This window comes from Pseudophryne corroboree, chromosome 1 (genome assembly GCF_028390025.1).
Source record: "Pseudophryne corroboree isolate aPseCor3 chromosome 1, aPseCor3.hap2, whole genome shotgun sequence".
Lineage (NCBI taxonomy): Eukaryota > Metazoa > Chordata > Amphibia > Anura > Myobatrachidae > Pseudophryne > Pseudophryne corroboree.
Window position 1 is genome coordinate 1,099,237,140 of NC_086444.1, and position 24,637 is coordinate 1,099,261,776.

A 24,637-nucleotide genomic window follows, 5' to 3' on the forward strand; every position below is an offset into this window, starting at 1 on the left:
CGACAAAATACCCTACACACCGAACACCTTAAAGCCGTCACACCGTCGTCAATACAAGCCGGCCTGTGACAAGCCTTACAAAAGAAAAGACAATCGTGATTATTTCTATGATGGTAAGCGCTATGACAACGGACGCAGTAATATCGGGCACCAAGAAACGCTTTGATATCGAGTATCCCATAAAAGTGACAATCGTGATATAGCACAAAGATCGTGTCTTTGTAACGACTGTCTGCACTGTAGTATTTCCAAGACCCTTGACTGTAATAGAGGAGATTGATGGATACTTTTAAATAATTTTCAAAAATTGCAACATCGCTAAAGCTGACCGCTTTATCAAGCGGCAGATTCAAAGCTTTATGTAGTTGGATCGCTCTCTCCTGTATTACATGATCATTGGCATTGTTACCTTTATCCAGAAGTTTACAGACGCTAGCGGCCAAACACAGGTTATTACCTACGCGTCTGAAGTCATAGAGATATCTCTTTCTTTTATCTATTATTAAACTTTGGGGCAGGCGCTGTAAACTACGCCCAGTCAAACCAGACCCTGCCCTGTTTTTAAAAATACTGATCACAAATCTTAAGCCTGTGGATAATAAGAATTCAGCGTTACTTTGAAGCGTGTTTGTAATCTGATTCAAAAAACTGGCAGCGTCTAATGTTTCTTGCGGCTTACGATGCGAATAGATGGCATTGTGTAACCCACCCCCCCTCCAATCTAAGCTGAACGCGGTCGGCCGGATCCACGCCCGCAAGGACACCATCGAGCATGGCCTGTATAGCCGTATGAATGGCTCGAACCCCCTCTACAAATGATGTAACCCTGTCCAAATTAACAAACCGATAGTGATTGTGGTACTCAACGGCTCTGAAATTCGGTCGTTGTCGTTCATAACTGTTAATTGCCTCTAAGTATACATGTTGCCGACCTTCGTCATTACCGGGTGACTCAACACGGCCTGCATCATCATATATGGGGCTTGCATCGCGCTCAATATTGTCAGCCTGTGATTCGTCATTCGGTAATGCATGGGGTGGGGATTGATCTAAATCTACACGCCTCGCACTGTGCTGACCGCCTACCACATGTTCCCTGTGCCGCTTGCGTTTTCTCAATTGGCCACCTACCGCATGTTCCCTGTGCCGCTTGCGCTTTCTCGATCTGATTAATGTTGTTACAGCCTGTTTCACCTTTGCGCGTCGGAATAACTGTGAGATCTTGTATGTTAAACAAGGTTTAATTTGTGGTTTTTTTTTACAGTCATTTAAATTTAAAACACGTTTCAAACCATTGCCTAGCATGCCTAGTCACGGATCAGTTTCATTTATTTCTGCAAAATGATGTATGTTGGCTTTAATAAATTCAGTGGTCTTAACCGACCGATCTATGTATTTTGACATGACATTCATATACGTCTCAACAACTTCTTTAACAATGTCTTGTTTACATTTACTACCGTGGCACACACCTTTAATGTGTTTTAACAAGTATCCGGCTTTTACGCCCATGTTCTCAACATCTTCCCGTATCTTACCCAACAGCGCGTAAAATTGTATTTCAGCGTCTTGGCCTAATTGTTCTGAATTTTGACATTCATCAACTATGTCGGGCGCTAGCCCTCGCGCCGGTACACAAGCATCAGCCGATGCGTGTACCAGGGCTGTCGTTGTAAAAATATTGGGCATTGATGTTACACAATCAACCGTTGTAGTATCACCAGGTATTCCTGCAACGGCTGATAATACTTCATCAGAACTATTCTGCGGATCTTGTGTCGTTGACTCTACACAGTTTGTAATAAGCTCTTGCCCATTTATGTCATCAATATCTGATATCACAGGATTACCGGCTATGTGTCTTGTTTCTGTTTCAGAGCAATCCTGTGTATCGGTAATAGTGATGACATCGGATTGCGACAATTGCTTAACATTACTTCTTGAGTCAATATTTGATAACAAACCAATGCCTGCTATGTGTCTTGTTTCTGTTTCAGAACAAACCTGTGTATCTGGAATTGTGATTACAGCGGATTGCGACAATTGCTTAACATTACTTCTTGAGAGACGCGATGCCCTCTTAACCTTTACAGTCTTTGTATTACCAGCGACATCCCGGTCTGCAGTGTTAAACGCTGTGTGTTTTGATGTTACAGCAACATCATTACTTACGCATGATACAGTTTGTAACGCGATCCTTCTCCGTTGCGGCTTATCATTTTCGGAATATGACAATTTTCTTTTCAGATCTGTAAATGTTGAATTATGACTTCTCTCATTCGTTCTTGGTCGAGCTGGCTTTCGTTTGTTCGGGACGATACAGCCGTTATGCACAGCCATAACTGATGACCTAGCAACGTCCTTATGTACAATTGCCGGCGTTACGAATTGATGGTTCTCCGCTTCAGCGGCGGTTGTGCGTTTTGATATTTTCCCGCTTGTACTAGGTCTGTGTATCTGCGCGCATGTATCACTGACTGTTGGTATCAAAGGAGCATAGCGTCTTGCTACAGCATCATCTGTAATACATATATTATAAAATAAATATAAACGACTCTGCATGTAAATCAGTATTTAAATCACCGCATAACAATATACCATATAACAGTGTTTGATTACACACCTGCTGCTGCGAATTGATGGCTTTCCGTTTCAGCGGCGGTTGTGCGTTTTGATATTTTCCCGCTTGTACTAAGACGGGGTATTTGCGCTACTGTATCACATCCTGATGGTATCGTCGGCGCATAACGCATTGCTACAGCGTCATCTGTAATACATATATTATAAAATAAATATAAACAACGCTGCCTGAAAATCAGCATTTAAATCAACGCATAACAATATACCATATAACAGTGCTTGATTACACACCTGCTTTATATTCGAATGTTTTAGCACGACCCCCTGTCGCGTGTGGGAAAAACGGTTGCTCATCAACAACATTGCTGTTCTGTATAGATGTGTTGTGACAATAATCAGGTTTGTTCAATATATCCCGTAGAATAACATCAGCCGTCGCATCATCCATTTTTGTGGCATCTTTAGCCGGTGAAAAATGAAAAATAAAAATAAAAAAAATAAAAAATATTACATACGGTATAAAATTAGAATAACATGAAAAAGCGATTCATTACTGAGAATATAAAGTGTGTACAGTTGACAACAAATCAGCACAACTGTACAAGGTTTATTTTTAATTCTTTAGCCGTGGAAAAATAAAAAATAAAATGAAAAATAAATAAAGATATCATGTTACTCACAATCTGGCGCCAATTCCAAAATATTATTAAAATCCGGTATAGCGCTGAAGTCTAAGCCAAAGGGACTATCAACAGACAAATCGAGATTCTCTGTATTTGTGATTACTGTCAAATCGTGGGAAATAAAAATGAGAAAATAATAATTATTTAATAATTACTATTTAATAATTACTTATCAATGTATCCAGACTGTTGTACGTTCATACTATTTAAACTTTTAAAAATGAACAAATTGTAGACCTTGACTATAATTTCATACTATTTAAACTTGAAATATAAATAAAAACGCGTCAATGTCCTTTATAGACATAGCTTACTTTGAGAGGTTTGATAACTTGGCAAAGCATCATCATCATCAGAAGAAGAAGATCTGTTTCTAACCATGAAAGTGTTTTTGTTGTTGATGTTCTGCATTGTCTGTCTCTGAAAATGAGAGACGGTTAATTTTAGTTGAAATATTGTGTTGGCGCATTCCCAAAATGAACCACTAGATGTCGCTATTACCACATATTTAAATAACATTCAGACAGCCACATTATTAAAACTATATGTTCTATGTGTTACAATGCATCGCTAAACAACTACATCAATGTGGTATACCCACATTGATGTTGCTGTTTAGCGATGCATTTCACATATGAGTGCATAATGCGCTTTGTACAATAGGTTTGAAATATTAACATATTATACATGTATGCCTAAAAACAAAGGATGCAATGGCAGGACAGAATCGTGTAACAGTGTGTATATCGTGGCATAGAAACAACATATTTAAACAGCATTCAGAGCCATATTTGTAAAATAAATAAAAAATAAAAAAAAAAAAAAAATGCAATATGTATAAATATAATAATAATAATAATAATTATGATAATAATAATAATAATAATAATAACAACAACACTTACCATTATAACTTCAAGTGTGTATAGCTGTGCGGCTTCAGTTGAAATTTCTTCTCAGTGCACTTCAGTGATGTGGTCTGTTCTTATAACACTGGCTGTGAGCCATATGGCCCCCACCAACCTGTGGTACGCCGTCCCACATTTCCAAGATGCTTGGGCGGGACTTTTAAATATATAAATTCTAGTCTATAATTTAGTAAATGTGATAAATATTTTCAGTTACAATAAAGATATAATCTTTTAGCTGTTTCTTAAATGTCATACACAGTGCATCAAACGCATACCAAATACATTTATATTATATATACAGAAGAAAAAAAATAAATAAATAAATAAAAAAAATAAAAATCCTGAGTGGTCTAAACTACTTGTATAGATTGAATGGAAGTCATTCCAAATGGGTATATCTTATACTGTAGAATATGAGGCTCATAAAAAGCGCATAAATTATTTAATAATAAAATGAATTTATAAAAAGCATTATACAGAAGTTCTTATGAACTAATGTGCATGAATACAAAATTATTTTATGATTCCATAAATATACACTGGCTTACTGATTTGTAGCTAAAATTACAAAAAATATTGTCTTTGTACATGAATACAAAATTATTTTATGATTCCATAAATATACACGGGCTTACTGATTTGATTAGGACCCATCACCATGATATCTCATTATGGTATGTAATGAATCCAAAAGTTGGAAAAATCCGATTTGAGTTAACACATAAACCTGTAGGTGGTGCTAATGTTCCTCTACAGAGATAACAATCGAAAATGGTCATGGTCAAATTATAAGCAATGGTCATGGTCAAATTTGCACATCGTGCTTCTGAGGGGTTTCTGTGACATTTAAAATGACCTTTGTGACATTTTAAAATGATCTTTTAATTAGTGCCATGTGTGATGAACCCTTGCTTCTAAGAATGGTCATGGTTAAATTGTACATCGTGGCTTCTGAGGGGTTTCTGTGACATTTAAAATGACCTTTGTGACATTTTAAAATGATCTTTTAAATTAGTGCCATGTGTGATGAACCCTTGCTTCTAAGAATGTTCATGGTTAAATTGTACATCGTGGCTTCTGAGGGGTTTCTGAGCATTTAAAATGACCTTTGTGACACGGTCATTAGTGATTATCCTTTTTAAAACTGTAACATGTGTGACTCATGAAGTTTCAGCTGCTGGAATGTAAGAACATTTTGTGTTACAAAAAAAAAAAAAAAAAAAGATGTATTTTAAAGTGTGTGTCATATGTGACATTCTGCGACGGGGTGTTGCGCGACACTCTGCGACTGGTGTTACGCGACAATTTTTAATACGGTTTAATATCGAACACTATAAATTTTATATTAATTTTATATTAAGCGATATAAAACACTATCATTTAATATTAAAAGGGGGCGGGTCCTAGGGCAAGGGGGCGTTAACAACTGTCAAGTTTGACAGAAAGGTTGACTTTATCTACTCATACGTAAGTACATAACTCTAAGTCTCCCTGGGTGGTGGATAACCCCACAGCCTAAACCTAAGCTTCCCCTCTCCCTACCCTAACCCCCTTCCCTGACTGCATACTCAACTCCCGTGGTCAGATGTTCAGGATCCTGACTGCCAGTATCATCACCACGGGTGGCATTCATTATGCTGACTGTTGGGATCCCGGCACTCCGTATACCAACACCGGAATCCCGACACCCGGCATACCGACAACTATTTTCCCTCTTGGAGGTCTACGACCCCCCTGGAGGAAGAATAAATGGTCACTCATACTACCCCCATCACCACATGTTGTGAAAAATTGGGGAAGTGCAGCAGTGGAGAAAACGGCCACCCACCTTTAACACTGGCTCATATTTAACCCTATACTCTTCTATGTGTGTTTAAAATTGGGGGGGGGGGGGGTGCTGGGGTCCACATTAGTACCATGGGGTATAGATGGGTCCACCAGGAGCCATTGGCACTTTAAAAGTTTAAGAGTGTGGGCTGGCTCCTCCCTCTATGCCCCTCCAACCAGACTCAGTCTAGAAACTGTGCCCGAGGAGACCACATACTTCGAGAGAAGGTCTTAACACAAATAGTGGTGAGATTCATACCAGCTCGCACATACAGGGCACATCAAGACAACTAGCTTGAACTAATCAGCAACAGCTGAAACATTACTTACCAAGTAACAATGCAGTACTCAACTAAACAAAGTGGTACTGAACCAAATAACAACAGCAGGAAAATGAAGCGCTGGGCTGAGAAAAGGATTCACCGGTAGGTACCAAAATCCTATTTTCTCTTACGTCCTAGAGGATGCTGGGGTCCACATTAGTACCATGGGGATGTACCAAAGCTCCCAGAACGGGAGGGAGAGCGCGCAGGTTCCTGCAGAACTGATTGACTGAACTTCAGATCATCAGAGGCCAAAGTATCGAACTTGTAGAACTTTGCAAACGTGTTCAACCCTGACCAAGTCGCAGCACAGCAAAGTTGTACCACCGAGACAGCCCGGGCAGCCGCCCAGGAAGAACCCACCTTACGAGTAGAGTGGGCCTTAACAGATTTTGGACACGGCAGTCCTGCCGTAGAATAGGCATGCTGGATAGTGAACCTAATCCAGCGAGAAATAGACTGCTTAGTAGCAGACACCCAATTTTCTTGGGATCGTATAGGACAAACAGAGAGTCCAATTTCCTGTGAGGAGAGGTTCTCTTCATATAAATCTTCAGAGCCCTCACGACATCCAAGGACTGATGAAGTAATCGAGGAGTCAGTAGCCACTGGCACCACGATAGGTTGGTTGATATGAAATGCCGACACAACCTTTGGAAGGAACTGCTGACGAGTCCGGAGCTCAGCTTTATCCTCATGGAAGATCAATTAAGGGCTTTTGCATGACAAAGCCCCCAGCTCAGAGACACGCCTAGCAGAAGCTAAGGCCAACAAAGTGACCGCCTTCCATGTAAGAAATTTGAGCTCCACCTCCTGTAGAGGCTCAAACCAATCCAACTGGAGAAACTGCAACACCACGTTAAGGTCCCAAGGAGCCGTAGGCGGTACAAAGGGAGGTTGGATAGGCAGAACTCCCTGCAAAAAGGTCTGAACCTCAGGGAGGGCAGCCAATTGCTTCTGAAATAAAATGGACATCACTGAAATCTGGACCTTCACAGATCACAATCTCAGCCCCATATCCACTCCTGCCTGCAGGAAGAGGAGGAAACGTCTCAGTTGAAATTCCACCGGAGGAAACTTCTTGGACTCACACCAAGAGACATATTTGTTCCAAATACGATGGTAATGTTTAGATGTTACCCCTTTCCTAGCCTGTATGAGGGTAGGAATCACTTCTTTCGGAATACCCTTCCGAGCAAGAATCAGACACTCAACTTCCATGCCGCAAAAAAATCAGCGGTAAGTCTTGATAGGCGAACGGACCCTGCTGCAGCAGGTCCTCCCGAAGAGGAAGAGGCCTCGGGTCTTCTTGCAGTAGATCCAGAAGGTCCACGTACCAAGCCTGTCTTGGCCAGTCTGGGGCAATGAGGATTGCTTGAACCCTTGTTCTCCTTACGAGCTTTAGGATTCTTGGGATGAGTGGGAGTGGTGGCAACACGTACACTGACTGAAACACCCACGGAGACACCAGGGCATCCACCGCCACTGCCTGAGGGTCCCTTGACCTGGAACAATAACGCCAAAGCTTTTTGTTGAGACGAGAGGCCATCATGTCTATTTGGGGTAGATCCCAAAGATCTGTTACCTCCTTGAACACCTCCGGATGGAGACTCCACTCTCCCGGATGGAGATCGTGTCTGCTGAGGAAGTCTGTTCCCAGTTGTCTACTCCCGGAATGAAGATGGCTGACAGCGCCAATGCGTGCTTTTCCGTCCAGAGGAGTATTCTTGTGACCTCTGACATTGCCGCTCTGCTCTTCGTTCCGCCCTGTCGGTTTATGTAAGCCACTGTTGTTACGTTGTCCGACTACTTGAATGGCCCTGTTTCTTAGAAGAGGGGCTGCCTGAAGAAGACCATTGTAGACGGCTCTTAGTTCCAGAATGTTGATGGGCAGGCCGGTCTCCAGGCTTTACCACCTTCCTTGGAAGGTCACCCCTTGCGTAACTGCACCCCAGCCCCGGAGACTCGCATCCGTCGTTAGCAGGACCCAGTCCTGAATCCCGAACCTGCGACCCTCCAGCAGGTGAGGCAATTGGAGCCACCGGAGGAGTGAATTTCTCGCCCTTGGCGACAGACGAATTCTCTGATGCATGTGGAGGTGAGATCCCGACCACTTGTCCAGGAGGTCCAGTTGGAAGGTCCGAGCATGGAACCTCCCGTACTGGAGAGCCTCGTAGGAGGCCACCATCTTTCCCAATAGGCGAATGCACTGATGAACCGACACCCGGGGTGGCTTCAAGACATCCCGGACCATGGATTGGATCACCAACGCCTTGTCCCGCGGAAGGAACACCCGCTATACTTCCGTATCCAGGATCATTCCCAGAAATGACAATCTCCGGGTTGGTTCCAAATGTGACTTTGAAAAATTCTGAATCCACCCGTGACTTTGAAGCAGCCGTGTTGTGAGAACAATGGATTGCAGCAGCCTTTCCCTGGACAATGCCTTTATCAGGAGATTGTCCAGATAAGGAATGATGTTCACACCCTGTTTGCGGAGTAGCATCATCATCTCCGCCATCACCATGGTAAACACCCTCGGTGCTGTTGAGAGGCTGAACGGCAGGGCCTGGAACTGAAAATGACAGTCCTGCAATGCGAAGCGGAGCTAAGCCTTATGCGGCAGCCAGATCAGAATGTGAAGGTACGCATCCTTGATATCCAGGGATACCAGGAATTCCCCCTCTTCCAGAATTGAAATCACCGCCCTGAGAGACTCCATCTTGAACTTGAACTCCTTTAGAAAGGAGTTCAATGATTTTAGGTTCAGGATGGGCCTGACCGAACCATCCGGTTTCGGTACCACGAAAAGGTTCGAATAGTAACCCTACGTCAGCATGTGTGGTGGTACCGGCACAATGACTTGTGCCTCAACTAGCTTTTGTACAGCGTCCTGTAACACTGTGCTGTCCTGCAACAGAGTTGGTAAGCCCGACTTGAAAAAACGATGAGGGAGACTGAAATTCCAGCCTGTATCCCTGAGAGACAATATCTACCACCCAGGGATCCAGGCTGGACGAGACCCAGACTTGACTGAACTGTCTGAGTCTCACTCCCACCAGCCCCACCTCTGGCCCCCCCGTCCACCGTCATGCGGGGGACTTAGGGGTACCTGAAGCAGGCTTTTGTTCTTGGGAACCTGCAGTGGCAGGTTTCTTGGACTTAACCTTACCTTCTCTGAAGAAGGTATTGGATAGCTGAAGTCGGAAAATATTATGGTACACACATCACGTACAAACACCACACAGATGACCTCCGTGCGCGTACTTGTTCTGCCGTGCGTTGCGTATGACCGCTCACGCGGTAGTGCGTATTAGCGCGTGGTATGAGTAATTACGGTAGCATTTGAATTCGCACGGAAAAGCCACAAAGACATATATCATATTTAATTCACATAGTGCAAAATGTTCAAATAGCCCACATGCACCACACCAGCAAGTTATACTTGTTTAAAAGGTACAATAACAAAGGGATTCACCTTTACAGGATATGAGGGGACAGCATTAGGTTAGGAGGTGGTGTTTGGTATCTAACTCTAGGGTATTTTAAGGGCAACATTCCGGTAGCAGTTTGCAGAAGATAGCACGCTCCTGTGCATAGATATGCGCAGGAACGGAATATTACTATTATACTGTATTTACTGTACTCTGATATTCGGAGGGAACCCAGTGGAGACCAACTGCAAGTGCACCTGGACCAGGCATCACCCACCTATTCAAACCAACCTATGACCCCTCCTGTACTGTAAATGACCAGCCCTTTGCCCTATAAGTGAAGAAATTACAGTTTCTATTGTATTATGTTTTAGCCAAATGTATAAAAAGCCAAGCTGCCTGGCCGGTCTCTCTCTGAAGGTCATCTTGCTTGATTGACTGAACACCGGGACCATGTGGCACTGGCGAAACAAACGTATGTACCATTTATTGTAGCCTCTTTTCTCTTATTGTGATTGTATTGTTATTGTAGCCCCCTTTTTGCAATTATCTGTTGGTGGGTCGGATCCCAGCATTTTAAATACAATTGGTGTCGTGTCTCTTTCCTGCCAAGGTTTAAAGTATATTTCAGCCACACGTGTAGCTGCATTGTGCTTTCAGCATGTCGGTGTGTGTGTACGCTAAGTTAGTAAAAAACACGTATGTTAAAGATTACATCCAGCAGCCACAGCTGCTCGAATTTCAGTGTAAAAGTTATTGCTTTTTCTGTCCTGTATGTTAATCAACATTAACAATTGGTGGCTCAGCCGGTTTTCACACATTCCTAGACTGGCAGACCATAGCAGACTTCGATCTATCAGCAAAGGGTGGAGACGCATCTTGAAGTGAAACCTTTTCCTGGTTGCTAGGGTATTTTAAAACTCTCTTTTGTGCTGAATTAGATCACGTCTGCTCTGTCTAGTCTACAGAAGTGCTGATAGAACCCGGAAGAATCAGGGAAAAAAAAGCTATTTAAAAATCCGTGTGTAAACAGAAAAAAAGGCTATTTGAAAACTGTGTAAAAAAATTTTGGCGCCAAAAGGCGTACACAAAGTGTACTGATACTTTGCATACTCTCTCACATATTGTTGCCATAGGTTACTAGTCATTTTAGACCTGTGTGAAATCGGATACATTTGTTTGCTATACAGATAAATTTGAAATAAGTGTATTAAGGGTGTAATTATAAAACACAAACGCAGTTCTGGCCTAGTTGTTAAAGGTTGATACAGAAAAACTGGGTGTTGTGTTTGTGAGCGATAGTAGCTTTTGTTGCTCACATTTATAGAGACTGTGTGGTTTGTTGAATTGTGGACGCATGTTTGTACACGTGGTACAGACAAAGTACAGGAAAGGCATGCATGGTCGCGTGTTTACGCATAGTTGCGTAGGATTGCGGACGCAAAGTACAAATCACACGATAGCTGTTCAATTAAAGGCGGGATAGTATGCATTTAATACAATAGCACATAACTATACGATTTCAAAAGCAGGTTACCTTAATACTTTGTTTAAACTGTATTACCTCTGGGATAAGACTACTAGTCAAAAGGAGTGATATTTTCTGTACAGAAAAGAAAAACAGTGTATTTGAGTGAGTGAAAGTAAGAGTGGATGTATTGAACCCCGAGGAGAAATCGGGATCCCGTGGGTTAGTAGAGGCTCAGTGGCGTAAGGGTTCGCAACCCTACATATTGTCTAGGTGATCTAGGTCAGGGCTGGCCAAACCGGTCCTCGAGATCTACCAACAGTTCATGTTTTCTAGGCCTCCTGGAGATCTGTAGAATGGTCAGTTAGGAATGAATGCAGCACATCTTAATTAGTAATGACTACACCTGAGCACCAGCTAGGTGGCCTGGAAAATGTGTACTGTTGGTAGATCTCGAGGACTAGTTTGGCCAGCCCTGATCTAGGTGGTCTGAAGTGATCTAGGTGGCCCAAATCTAGGTGGTCTAGGTGTTTCAGGTAACAGCGATTGTAGGGCGGATAGATAATAAGTATCTATACGCTGTGCGATTGAACCGCATGCCCGTGTGTTCTACACAGCACAACGTGATACTATTGTGTCATATGCGCTGTGGAAAGCATATGCAGGCGTGATTGCGTAAACAAGGGGTTTTTCTCTTACGTCCTAGAGGATGCTGGGGACTCCGTAAGGACCATGGGGTATAGACGGGCTCCGCAGGAGACATGGGCACTATAAAGAACTTTTAGTATGGGTGTGCACTGGCTCCTCCCTCTATGCCCCTCCTCCAGACCTCAGTTAGATTTTGTGCCCAGAGGAGATAGGGTGCATTACAGAGGAGCTCTCCAGAGTTTCTCTAAAAACAAATTTTGTTAGGTTTTTTATTTTCAGGGAGCACTGCTGGCAACAAAACTTAAATGATAGGCTCTGCTTCTTAGGCTACTGGACACCATTAGTTCCAGAGGGAGTCGGAACGCAGGTCTCACCCCGCAGTTCGTCCCGGAGCCGCGCCGCCGTCCTCGCAGAGCCAGAAGATAGAAGCCGGGTGAGTATAAGAAGAAAAGAAGACTTCAAGGCGGCAGAAGACTTCAGATCTTCACTGAGGTAAGCACGCAGCGGTAACGCTGCGCGCCATTTCTCCCACACGCTACACACACAGAACAGGCACTGATGGGTGCAGGGCGCAGGGGGGGCGCCCTGAGCAGCAATAAACCTCCGGACTGGCATTTCAGGGCACATTAGGCTGCTGGGCAGGAAATGTAGAGATCTCCTGCCATTTTTTTTTAAATTTACAGCGGGACCGAAGCCCGCCGCTGGAGGGGGTGGAGCTTGATCCCTCTGCACTAACAGCGACATTTTCTCCACAGAAGCTGCAGAGAAGCTGGCTCCCCGGACTCTCCCCTGCTGAACTCGGTGACAGAGGGATGGGAAAGAGGGGGGGGCACAATTATTGGCGCAGTGAGTGTATAACATTGTGATATATATATATATATATATAAAAGCGCTGTCTGGGTTTATTCCAGTGTCAGTTGGCGCTGGGTGTGTGCTGGCATACTCTCTCTCTGTCTCTCCAAAGGGCCTTTTTGGGGAATTGTCCCCATATAGATATATCCCTGTGTGTGTGGGGGTGTCGGTACGTGTGTGTCGGCATGTCTGAAGTGGAAGGCTCATCCAAGGAGGAGGTGGAGCAGATGAGTGGTGTCTCCGTCTGCAATGCAGACACAGGATTGGATGGACCTGTGGCATATGTTAAATGCAAGTTTGGCCTTATTGCATAAGAGACTGGACAAAGCATAGTCCAGGGCGAAATCAGGGAGTCAATCTTCGGATTGGACTGGGTCACAGGGCACTTCTGGGTCTCAAAATCGTCCCCTGTCCCCAATAGTAGACACGGATTCTGATTTCAGTGTCGACTATGATGATGCTAAATTGCACCCAAGGGTGGCTAAAAGTATTCACTGTATGATTATTGCAATAAAAGATGTTTTGCATATCACAGATGACCCCTCTGTCCCCGAGACGAGGGTGCACATGTATAAGGAAAAGAAACCTGAGGTAACATTTCCCCCATCTCATGAGCTTAACGAGTTATTTGAAAAAGCTTGGGAAACTCCAGATAAAAAATTGCAGATTCCCAAAAGGGTTCTTATGGCGTATCCTTTCCATGCACAGGACAGGGTACGTTGGGAATCCTCTCCCAGGGTGGACAAGGCAGGAGACTACTTTAAAGTCTATTTATGCGCATACAGGTGCTTTGCTCAGACCGGTAATAGCATCGGCTTGGGTATGTCGCGCGGTTGCAGTATGGACAGATACCTTGTCAGTTGGCCTTGATACCCTAGACAGGGATACCATTTTATTAACCTTAGCCCACATTAAAGATACAGTCTTATATATGAGGGACGCTCAAAGAGACGTTGAGCTGCTAGGTTCCAGAGCCAATGCCATGGCAATTTCTGCGAGATGATCGCTATGGACACACCAATGGACGGGTGATGCAGACTGAAAGAAGCATATGGAGGTTTTACATTACAAGGGTGAAGTGTTCAGGGAGGGGCTCGCGGACCTGGTTGCCACAGCTACCACGGCTAAATCTACCTTTTTACCTTTTGTCCCTCAACAGCAAAAGAAAACTCCACAGTATCAGATGCAGTCCTTTCGGTCGCATAAGTCCAGAAGAGGTCGGGGCTCCTCCTTCCTTGTCAGAGGTAAGGGTAGAGGAAAGAGAACACCTGCTTCGGCTAGTTCCCAGGAGCAGAAGTCCTCCCCGTGTTCTACAAAATCCACCGCATGACGCTGGGGCTCCCCTATGGGAGTCTACACCAGTGGGAGCACGCCTTCGACTTTTCAGCCAGATCTGGAGGCTTTCAGACGTGGATCCTTGGGCGATGGAAATTGTCTCCCAAGGCTACAAGCTGGAATTCGAAGAGGTGCCCACTCGCCGATTTTTCAAGTCAGCCTTGCCAGTTTCACCCCCGGAGAGGGAAGTGGTGTTAGCTGCAATTCAAAAGCTGTGTCAACAGCAAGTGGTGGTCAAGGTTCCCCTGGTCCAAAAGGGAAAAGGGTATTATTCCACCCTGTTTGTGGTCCCGAAGCTGGATGGTTCGGTCAGACCCATTTTAAATCTAAAATCCCTGAACCTGTACTTGAAAAAGTTCAAATTCAAGATGGAATCGCTCCGAGCTGTAATATCCAGCCTGGAAGGGGGGGATTTGATGGTGTCACTAGACATAAAGAATGCATACCTTCATGTCCCCATTTACCCCCCTCATCAGGAGTACCTGTGATTAGCTGTACAGGACTGTCATTACCAGTTTCAGACGTTGCCGTTTGGGCTTTCCACGGCACCGAGGATTTTCACCAAGGTATTGGCGGAGATGATGGTGCTCCTGCACAAGCAGGGAGTCACAATTATCCCATACTTGGACGATCTCCTGATAAAGGCGACATCGAGAGACCAATTGCTGAAGAGCGTGTCGCTCTCCCTGAAAGTGCTGCAACAGCACGGTTGGATTCTCAATCTGCCAAAGTCACAATTGGTTCCAACGACTCGGCTGTCATTCCTAGGCATGATTCTGGATACGGAACAAAAGAGGGTTTTTATTCCATTGGAAAAAGCCCAGGATCTCCAGAACATGGTCAGGGATCTGCTAAAACCAAAAAGAGTGTCTGTTCTTCAGTGCACTCGTGTTCTGGGAAATATGGTGGCAGCCTACGAGGCCATCCCCTTCGGCAGGTTTCATGCGAGGACTTTTCAGTGGGACCTTCTGGACAAGTGGTCCGGGTCCCACCTACAAATACATCAGAAAATATCCCTGTCCCCCAGAGCCAGGGTGTCTCTCCTGTGGTGGCTACAGATTGCTCACCTTCTAGAGGGTCGCAGGTTCGGCATTCAAGACTGGGTTCTGGTGACCACGGACGCGAGCCTCCGAGGGTGGGGAGCAGTCACACAAGGAAGAATTTTTCAGGGATTATGGTCAAGCCAGGAGACTTGTCTACACATCAACATACTGGAATTAAGTGCCATATACAACGGCCAACGACAAGCGGAGACTCTTCTTCGCGACCTGCCGGTTCTGATTCAATCAGACAACGTCACAGCCGTGGCTCATGTAAACCGCCAAGGCGGGACAAGGAGCAGAGTGGCGATGGCGGAAGCCACCAGGATTCTTCGCTGGGCGGAAAATCACGTAAGCACTCTGTCAGCTGTCTTCATTCCGGGTGTGGACAACTGGGAAGCAGACTTCCTCAGCAGACACGATCTCCATCCGGGAGAGTGGGGACTTCATCAGGAAGTTTTTGCAGAGATAACAAGTTGTTGGGGAATTCCTCAAATAGATATGATGGCATCACGCCTCAACAAGAAGCTTCGGAGGTATTGGCCAGGTCGCGGGACCCTCAGGCAGTAGCAGTAGACGCCCTAGTGACACCGTGGGTGTTTCAGTCGGTCTATGTGTCTCTTCCTCTCATCTCAAAAATATTGAGAATCATAAGACAAAGAAGAGTGCAGACAATACTCATTGTTCCAAATTGGCCTCAAAGGGCCTGGTACTCAGATCTTCAAGGAATGCTCACAGAAGATCCGTGGCCGCTTCCTCTCAGGGAGGACCTGTTACAGCAGGGGCCATGTGTGTTCCAAGACTTACCGCGGTTACTTTTGACGGCATGGCGGTTGAACACCGAATCCTAGCTGGGAAAGGTATTCCGGAGGAAGTCATCTGTACTCTGATAAAGGCTGGGAAGGAGGTGACGGCAAAGCACTATCACCGTATTTGGAGGAAGTATGTATCTTGGTGTGAGGCCAAGAAGGCTCCTATGGAAGAATTCCATCTGGGTCGGTTTCTCCACTTTCTACAGACAGGAGTGGATATGGGCCTGAAGTTAGGCTCCATTAAGGTACAGATTTCGGCCCTATCTATATTCTTCCTGAGGGAATTGGCTTCTCTCCCAAAAGTCCAGGCGTTTGTGAAGGGAGTGCTGCACATCCAGCCCCCCTTTGTGCCCCCAGTGGCACCGTGGGACCTTAATATGGTGTTAAGTTTCCTGAAATCTCACTGGTTTGAACCTCTTCAAACAGTGGATTTAAAATGTCTCACGTGGAAGGTGGTCATGTTATTGGCATCTGCAAGGCGGGTGTCCGAATTGGCGGCCTTGTCCCACAAGAGCCCCTATTTGATTTTCCATGTGGATAGAGCAGAATTGAGGACACGTCCTCAATTTTTGTCTAAGGTGGTTTCTTCATTTCATATGAACCAACCTATTGTGGTGCCTGTGGCTACGGGGGACTGGGAGGCCTTAAAGATTTATGTAGCCAGGACGACTAGGGTAAGGAAAACAGAGGCTCTGTTTGTCCTGTATGCGGCCAACAAGATTGGCGCTCCTGCTTCTAAGCAGACTATTGCTCGCTGGATCTGTAACCCGATTCAGCAGGCTCATTCGACGGCTGGATTGCCGTTACCGAATTCAGTAAAGGCCCATTCCACTAGGAAAGTGGGCTCTTCTTGGGCGGCTGCCCGAGGCGTCTCTGCATTACAGCTTTGCCGAGCAGCTACTTGGTCGGGCTCAAACACTTTTGCAAAATTCTACAAGTTTGATACCCTGGCTGATGAGGACCTTGCGTTTGCTCAGTCGTTGCTGCAGAGTCATCCACACTCTCCCGCCCGGTCTGGAGCTTTGGTATAAACCCCATGGTACTTACGGAGTCCCTAGCATCCTCTAGGACGTAAGAGAAAATAAGATTTTAAACATACCGGTAAATCTTTTTCTCCTAGTTCGTAGAGGATGCTGGGCAACCGTCCCAGTGCGGACTAATTCTGCAAGACTTGTATATAGTTGTTGCTTTCACAAGGGTTATGTTACAGTTGGAATCGGTCTTTGACTGATGCTGTTTTTTGTTCATACTGTTAACTGGTTGCGTATATTTCACGTTATGTGGTATGATTGGTGTGGGCTGGTATGAATCTTGCCCTTGGATTAATAAAATCCTTTCCTCATATTGTCCATCTCCTCTGGGCACAGTTCTCTAACTGAGGTCTGGAGGAGGGGCATAGAGGGAGGAGCCAGTGCACACCCATACTAAAAGTTATTTATAGTGCCCATGTCTCCTGTGGAACCCGTCTATAGCCCATGGTCCTTATGGAGAAAATGGTTTACCGGTAGGTTTAAAATTTTATTTTCTTTGATAACGTTGGGAAATCTCCCTGGTGGGCTTCCACTGGAAAGGGTAATGAGCAATAGTTTTTGAAGTTTTCTATTTTTCACCCTACAAAAATTCCAGTGGAAAGATACCGAAAAGGAATTTTTTGCTGCCTCTCTCAGGAAAATATTTCAACAGAACTTCCATCGAAAGAAATTGTGGTGCTGTAAGGTCTGATAGGAGCCCTAAGTTGGGTACATCGCAAACCACTATCAACAGTGTATCGTAGTACTGGGCAGCGTGGGGAAGAGCGAGTAAAAGGCGCTCGAGTAACTTTCACCGTCTGCTTGTATTGTGTATTTTGGTGTATGTGGGAAAAGGCCCACAAATATGGGAGCCAGTTGCTCAAGCAAGAGACGTTTAGCCAGGGTTGAGGCAGGAGAAGTGCGGCAAAAAAGGTCAGCAAGGTTTATTATGTGTGAGAAATATGGTCCACACACGGAGGTTTTTTTGCAATGAATGGGTGCGTATGACTGCTGAAGATAGGGGACCATTCCCTGGGATGGGTACTTTTGAACCAGAGGTATTGCAGAACATAAGGATTAGAATATGTCTGATTAAATCTAGAAAACAAAGGATCAGACATACCGATTGTTTAAATCTGTGGCAACAAGAGGGGGAGGTGCAAAAGGAACTGGCTTGCAATGCAGGTTCCAACCCTGGCAGGAATGTGAGTACGAGCACACCATTACCGACACAGGTTGAACGGGAGGAAATGGCTACAATCAATGGTACATCTGTAAATGATAGAAAAATACAGAATCAGTGTTACCCCTAACCCTTGCAAGTTGTATCCTGTTTTGAATTCTCTCCAAGGTTATAGGTCACAGGAAGATGAAGGCTCCAGCCTAATCTCAGCTCTCATTCAGGCACTCACCTTACAGGAAACTCAGGTGGGCCCGGCCCAACCAATAAGAGCAGTGACGGTGTCCCCTACTGAAAGGACTGGTGAGATCACAGACATCGGTAAGTGTGAGACTGTTCATTACACAGAGACATTAACACCTCACAGTGAGCAGATTAGGAATGGAATGGTTGGGTTACATCCTGTCTTGGAAATAGTAACTCCCAATGGGAGAACCGATAGTCAGGGAGTAACCCTCACCAGGAATACTGTAATGTATTGCCTGTGGACCAGATCAGAACTGCGGTCAATCATTTCAGAATTCCCCGATCCCCGGAAGCATTTAGCCAGATGTCAGAAGTATATAAAGGATCTGGGTAATGCCCATGAACCTACAAACCAAGATTAGCGGAAACTCTTGAAAGCGTGCCTACCCCCTAATATTGACACCCACAAATTTACAACAGAGTGTAAAATAGAGTCAGACGATCTTCTGACTGACGAATCCAATCAGGAGAACATGGAACGAATTAACATACAACTAGGATTGTATTTCCCCACTGCTGTTAAGTGGAGAAACATTTTCTCCATAAAGCAGAGAGAAAATGAAATGACATCTGAATATTTTCATAGGGCCTTGCAAATAATGGCTAGATACACTGGGGTATCGGATATAAGGAACAATGCGAATTACAGGGAGGTAGCTGTCTCTGTGCTAATGGACGGGCTCAATAAGGCATTGAGGGTCAGGGTGCAGACTTCTTTGCCTAATTGGAGAGGGGTCACAGTAGCTAATCTTAGAGAGTGCGCTATTGAACATCACAAGAATATCGCTATATGCAGAGAACAACAGGAGGAGAGGTCGAGGACTGTAAGTATACAGGATCTTACAGCATAGTCCCATCTGCCTAAACCCCAAACCCTTGATGTTTGGAGAAGACCAAGACTATGTTACATTTGTAGGAAGAAAGGGCATTTTGCCAGAGATTGTAGAAGTAGTAGGACACATAGTCAATATAGACAAACTAGACAGAAAACACAAGCAACATTATTAAACATATAGACGGGACCAAGGGAATCACAAGCCATATAGAAAACACAGATTCGGCTAATGGGAAAAACTAAATAAATGCAACATTACCCTTTGACAAAACTTGCTGGGGTTAAGATGGGGCCTCTAAACTTTTCTAGCAAAAATGGCCCCTGATTAACTTAACAGGAGCTTTGTTAGATATGATATACATATAATGGGCTCCCGCTCAGGAAGTACAAAGTATGTTAGACACCCACGAAGACTAATGTTACATTTCACTGTTCTAGATTCATGTCCATCACAGGTAGAGGAAATGATCTCACAGATACCGGGTTCCCTATGAAGTTAGGATGGACAGGACACTGGATTGATGGCTGGGATAGTCCCAATAGCGATACAACAAACACAGAATTTTTTTTAAGGGGAGTAGACCAAGTAGAGAATCACTTCCCCATAGTGCCCAGTCCAGTTGTCATTTTTTTTTTATATAAAATCTTCTTTACCTCCTACAAACTTATCTGTCACCAACTTCTATTCTGTTTCTCAACAATTTCCTCTTCATCGTTTGCGTTCACACAGGGTGGTCCAATACATGGACCTGATTACAGTTCAAACACCACATGCCTACTCAGTCCTTCAGAGTTCTGCCCAAACCCAGTATATCTCACCAGCAGGATGACACCAGTATTACTGCAGTGTGCCTTGTCATGCACAAAGGGTGGAGAATGGGAATACTGGTGAAGGGAGATTGTGTACAGACACTGATATGCATGATGGTGTGACGGCCTGTTGATGAATGGCAAACCTGACATTTTCTTTTTAATTTTCCCTCTCTTCTCTCATCCAGAGATGTTTTTACTTCACACAACTGATAACATGAAATAATTAAATTGAAATTAAAAATTTGTGTTCCCTACAGGAAAAGGCAGTCTGGAGGACAAAGGGGTATGGTCAGGAGTCTTCACGACTTTGTACAGATGGACACAGTAAGCAAGTGGCCCCCAGAGCATATCTCCCAAGCCTAGCTGAGGCGGCACACGGTCTGACTCATCTAGGTAAAGTGTGCAGACATACCGATAGTATAAATCTGTGCAAGCTGGTAAGAGCCTACTGGTGTGCACCAGGATTCTCTTCTCATGCAGGTAAGAAAGCAATGACATGTCTTACTTGCTTGAGGAAGAATATTATATATAAAAGTAAGAAATGGATCACCAGCGCTCCATAAATAACCCACGTCACCACATTGATTCACCACTTAATAGTGAATAAGGAAAAGCAATAAATTTAATACACATTAAACTTACAAACAAAGATGTCTGACGAAGGACATTGATCTGAAACGCGTTAAGCGTACTGCTCTCCCGTTTATACTGCCCCAAGGAAAAGGCTGCTGCTGTTCTGAAAGTCCAGGTGTTGGAGTCTGGTTCCGGAGCCCGATCTCCCAGCTTACCCAGATTCATCAGGGTTTTTCATCTGGACCTTTCTGGTTACTGCTGTGAATACCTAAAGGGGAACTTGCTACATGCGCTTTTACCATCTATGTTTGTAAGTTTAATGTGTATTAAATTTATGTTTTAAAACCAAAGGATAATTTGCACTATGTTATTTTTAACTTGTGTACCCCTTTATGAGCCAAGACAGCTCTGTTATATGTGAAGGTGGACACAGTTTTTTTACAGATTCTGTAGAGAAAAAGTTACTGAATCATCACCTGCTGTTGATGTGAATGACAAATATCCATAAAACGGTATTGCTTTTCCTTATTCACTATTAAGTGGTGAATCAATGTGGTGACGTGGGTTATTTATGGAGCGCTGGTGATCCATTTCTTACTTTTATATATGTTATTTGTCCTTTTAGTGCTATGGGGATACACTTTTAGATTTTGATTATAGCTGCACCATAAATTATTCTTGCGCAGATTGTCTCTCAAATATATTTACTGCCTTGAGGAAGAATATTGGCAAGGCAATACCAACGGAGTCATGCAATATCCCTCCTACAGACAGAACGTTTCAGGTAATACAAATCGACTTCATACAGTTACAACCCTGCAGGAATTTAAAATATGTATTAGTATGTACTGATGTGTTTTCCAACTGGGTAGAAGCATTCCCCGCTGCCACAAATACTGCTGTGCTCACTGCAAAGAAAATCGTGCAGGAATTTGTGTGCAGATATGGTATCCCTAGAATGATTGAAAGTGAAAGAGGTACCCATTTTAAAGGTGAAGTCTTTCATGTCAAGTGCAAACTGATGGGAATTAATAACAAGCTGCACACTCCGTACCGACCACAGGCGAGTGTGAAGGTGGAGAGAATGAACAGCACTATTAAGAATAAGCTGAGCAAAGTAATGGCTGAAACTGGATTATTGTGGCCAGAAGCATTGCCACTAGTGTTGTACAGCATCAGAACTACTCCCAGGTCACCGCTTAACTTATCACCCTTTGAAATTCTTTTTGGCCGACAACCCCATGTAATGATAGACTCCCAGGATGATTTGAAATGTAATAACGAAATAACTGTGCAATACTTAGGATGTTAGGATTTAGGATTGAGCCAGCAGAGGTTAGCATGAGCCAGCAGCTGAGAAATCAACAAAGAAATCTAAAGCTGGTGATTCCTGACCTACCGAACAGTAATTGTCATGACATTGAGCCTGGGGATTATGTGATGATTCAAATTTTTTTACGCTCAGGTTGCCTCATAGACAGGTGGGAAGGACCATATCAAGTTTTGTTAACCAGCACGACAGCACTAAAGGTCGCCGAAAGAGAGACTTGGGTCGACTCGTCCCACTGCAAGAAGGTCACTGACCCGGAGAAAACTCGTGACAGAGAGCAACGTGAAGAGAACCTCGTATCACTAGAGTGTTTATTCTGGGAAAGCTGAGAGGCAGGACTGTTGAAACGGCACCTGAGCCCTGAGAACAACAAGATCAAAGACGGTTGTCGTACCATTTTTCTTTTTTCACCTCCCACTGCATTTTTCTCTCTTTCCCCCTTCTTATTTTCCTTCTTTTTCCCTTAACGAAATGGATCTACCTAAAGAGGCTGCGTTTCGGGTTTTTCTGGTAATTCTGTTTTTGATCAGGATAATCTGTTTTTGCGAGGGTCCCAGAGACGTCGAGCAAGGATCTGGAATGGGTTCTGATGGCGAGTACGGATTTATAGGATCTCAGGAGCAGTACATCACTCTAGTAAAGGCTGGTATCAGTAAGTGCTCTGGTAGTCACGGAGCTCTGAGGCAATGTGAGGGGTTATTGTCTGATGAATATTGTAATTGTAGGTATTGCGAGAACATAGTCGAAGAGGGGTGCATCCAGAGATGTCAGTCCAACATTAATATCGACATGGACCGACATCCGTTGAGTGATTACCACTCACTAGTGGGTAAGGTCTTAAACCAGACAGAATGCTGGGTGTGCTCACAGGTACCTCAAGGACAGAGTAAATCAGGCTTAGTGCCATACCCTTTAACAATAGATAAGGTACTCAAATTACGAGGTGGGAGACCAGTGGACAAGAAATTCAATATATCTAGGCCCCCTAGCTTGAAGATCCACCAGTATCATGTAGATAGATCACTAGTGTGTTTTAATATTTCCAATTTCTGAAAACCAGGAAATTGGGAAGTGACATGGAATAACCAGACAATGACCTTTTCGAAAAGAGCTGATAGGATACCTATCGACTCTGAACTTGTACGCAAGATAGCCAACAGTGGGATGTATTTTCTGTACCAGTATACACGTGGAAGCAAAACCATGTGGGTTGAAAAGGTATCGCAGGGTTATTGTGCCCATGTCATCCAGCCCGATACTTGTACTGAACAAATGAGAGAACTAGGGATTGGTTTCTTTACATGGAAGATTTGCAATATGGTGTTGTTACATTTTGTCCCCTATGTTCTCCCAGACGATGCCTATTTTATATGTGAGAGGAAAGCGTATAATTGGCTTACTCCGAGCTCTGAGGGATTGTGTTATATTGGGAGAGTATTACCAGAGGTCATGACCATAATCCACGACAAAATGAAAGATGTTCACCGCAACACTCAGGCTCCTCATACTCATACCCATTATGAACACATCATCAAGAGACCCCTCATAGATAGGGCAGAGCACGCAACCTCTGATTTGATCCATGAATCCACCGGTATTCAGTTCCTTCTCGCATTAGATATCACCCATACTGCCAGAGGAACTATAAATTATAGGTACATCTATGCGCTAGCGAACTTGATAGATAATATCACTGAGATGAATGATGACACCTTCAGGTATACGGGAAGGGAGTTACAAGCCTACAAGAAGGAACTGATTCAGCACAGGATAGTCCATAATTACATTACAGCTGTGACAGGTGGGTACTGTGTTACCCTGGCAACTCAATATGGCGTGAAGTGCTGTACGTATATTACGAATAGCACTGACGACCCCAGGGAGATCATCGATCAAAAGATGGATGAGATCTTACAGTTGAAGTGGGAGTTCAGGAGGAAGCACAATCTTACCTAGACGGCTGTGGGTAATGAACTGACCGTCTGGGTCTCATGGTTGAACCCACGCAAATGGTTCTCAGGGTTAGGAGAGTGGGCACAGAATGTGGGAAAGTTTCTCCTTTGTATTCCGGGAGTCATCATAATTATTGGTCTGATATTCAGATGTGTTCGAATTTTAATGCGGCGTAAGCATAGCACAAATTTGATGAGTCTAAGGAGCGAGGGCGTTGTTACAGCAACAGATTTAATTTATGACCCATCTGTAGAAACAGTGTTATGATAAGGATTGCAAATGAATTTCATGGCCTGTTTTCTTTCACCATTCTTTTCTGTCTCCCCCTTTACCCAGAAACATCCAACCGGAAAAGACGTCACCCCAACCCAAATGTTTATGTGAATGTATTTTTATATATGTGTCTTATCGTCATCTCTACAACCTTCAGTTAATGGCACACATAGTCGACGGGTGTTATCCACATATAGTAGCACTCACATATATTCCCCCTCCTTGTATCATCAACTAAATGTGCTCCCCATTTGTTGGTACTAGAAGCCGAAAAGGTGAGGGTCAAAAGCCCTTACCCGAAAGGAGCTCAGTAGTGTTTGTTTGCCCATTTACAGACCCTTAATATGGGATGTGAAGAATTTAATGTATACTTCGCAATACCTCGAAGCTTGCTTAGAACATATACGGCACAATGATACATGCCCCTCAGACATTGATTCATACATACATGCTTTTTACTATCCCACTAGGCTATACATTTCCCACCTACAACTCTCCCCCGATCATCCAA

At 44.1% G+C, this 24,637-nt stretch overlaps 1 protein-coding gene across 1 annotated transcript; it reads right to left on the bottom strand.

Annotated features, from left to right (window-relative positions):
• Positions 1–1,267: 1,267 nt before the first annotated feature.
• LOC134927465 (uncharacterized) lies at positions 1,268–3,102 on the bottom strand. The gene is made up of 3 exons (XM_063921948.1): positions 2,872–3,102; positions 2,624–2,767; positions 1,268–2,519 (listed from the first exon to the last, which is right to left on the bottom strand). Exons 1-3 carry the CDS (start codon positions 3,026–3,028, stop codon positions 1,312–1,314), a joined length of 1,509 nt encoding a protein of 502 aa, XP_063778018.1. The 5' UTR covers positions 3,029–3,102; the 3' UTR covers positions 1,268–1,311.
• Positions 3,103–24,637: the final 21,535 nt, after the last annotated feature.

What these genes read in the sequence shown, in the direction of transcription:
- LOC134927465 (XM_063921948.1), bottom strand. Translation starts at nt 3,028, where the DNA reads ATGGATGATGCGACGGCTGATGTTATTCTACGGGATATATTGAACAAA. An exon ending in AACATTCGAATATAAAGCAG is followed by an intron (nt 2,768 to 2,871) that starts GTGTGTAATCAA and finishes TATGTATTACAG; the next exon opens with ATGACGCTGTAGCAATGCGT. An exon ending in CCATCAATTCGCAGCAGCAG is followed by an intron (nt 2,520 to 2,623) that starts GTGTGTAATCAA and finishes TATGTATTACAG; the next exon opens with ATGATGCTGTAGCAAGACGC.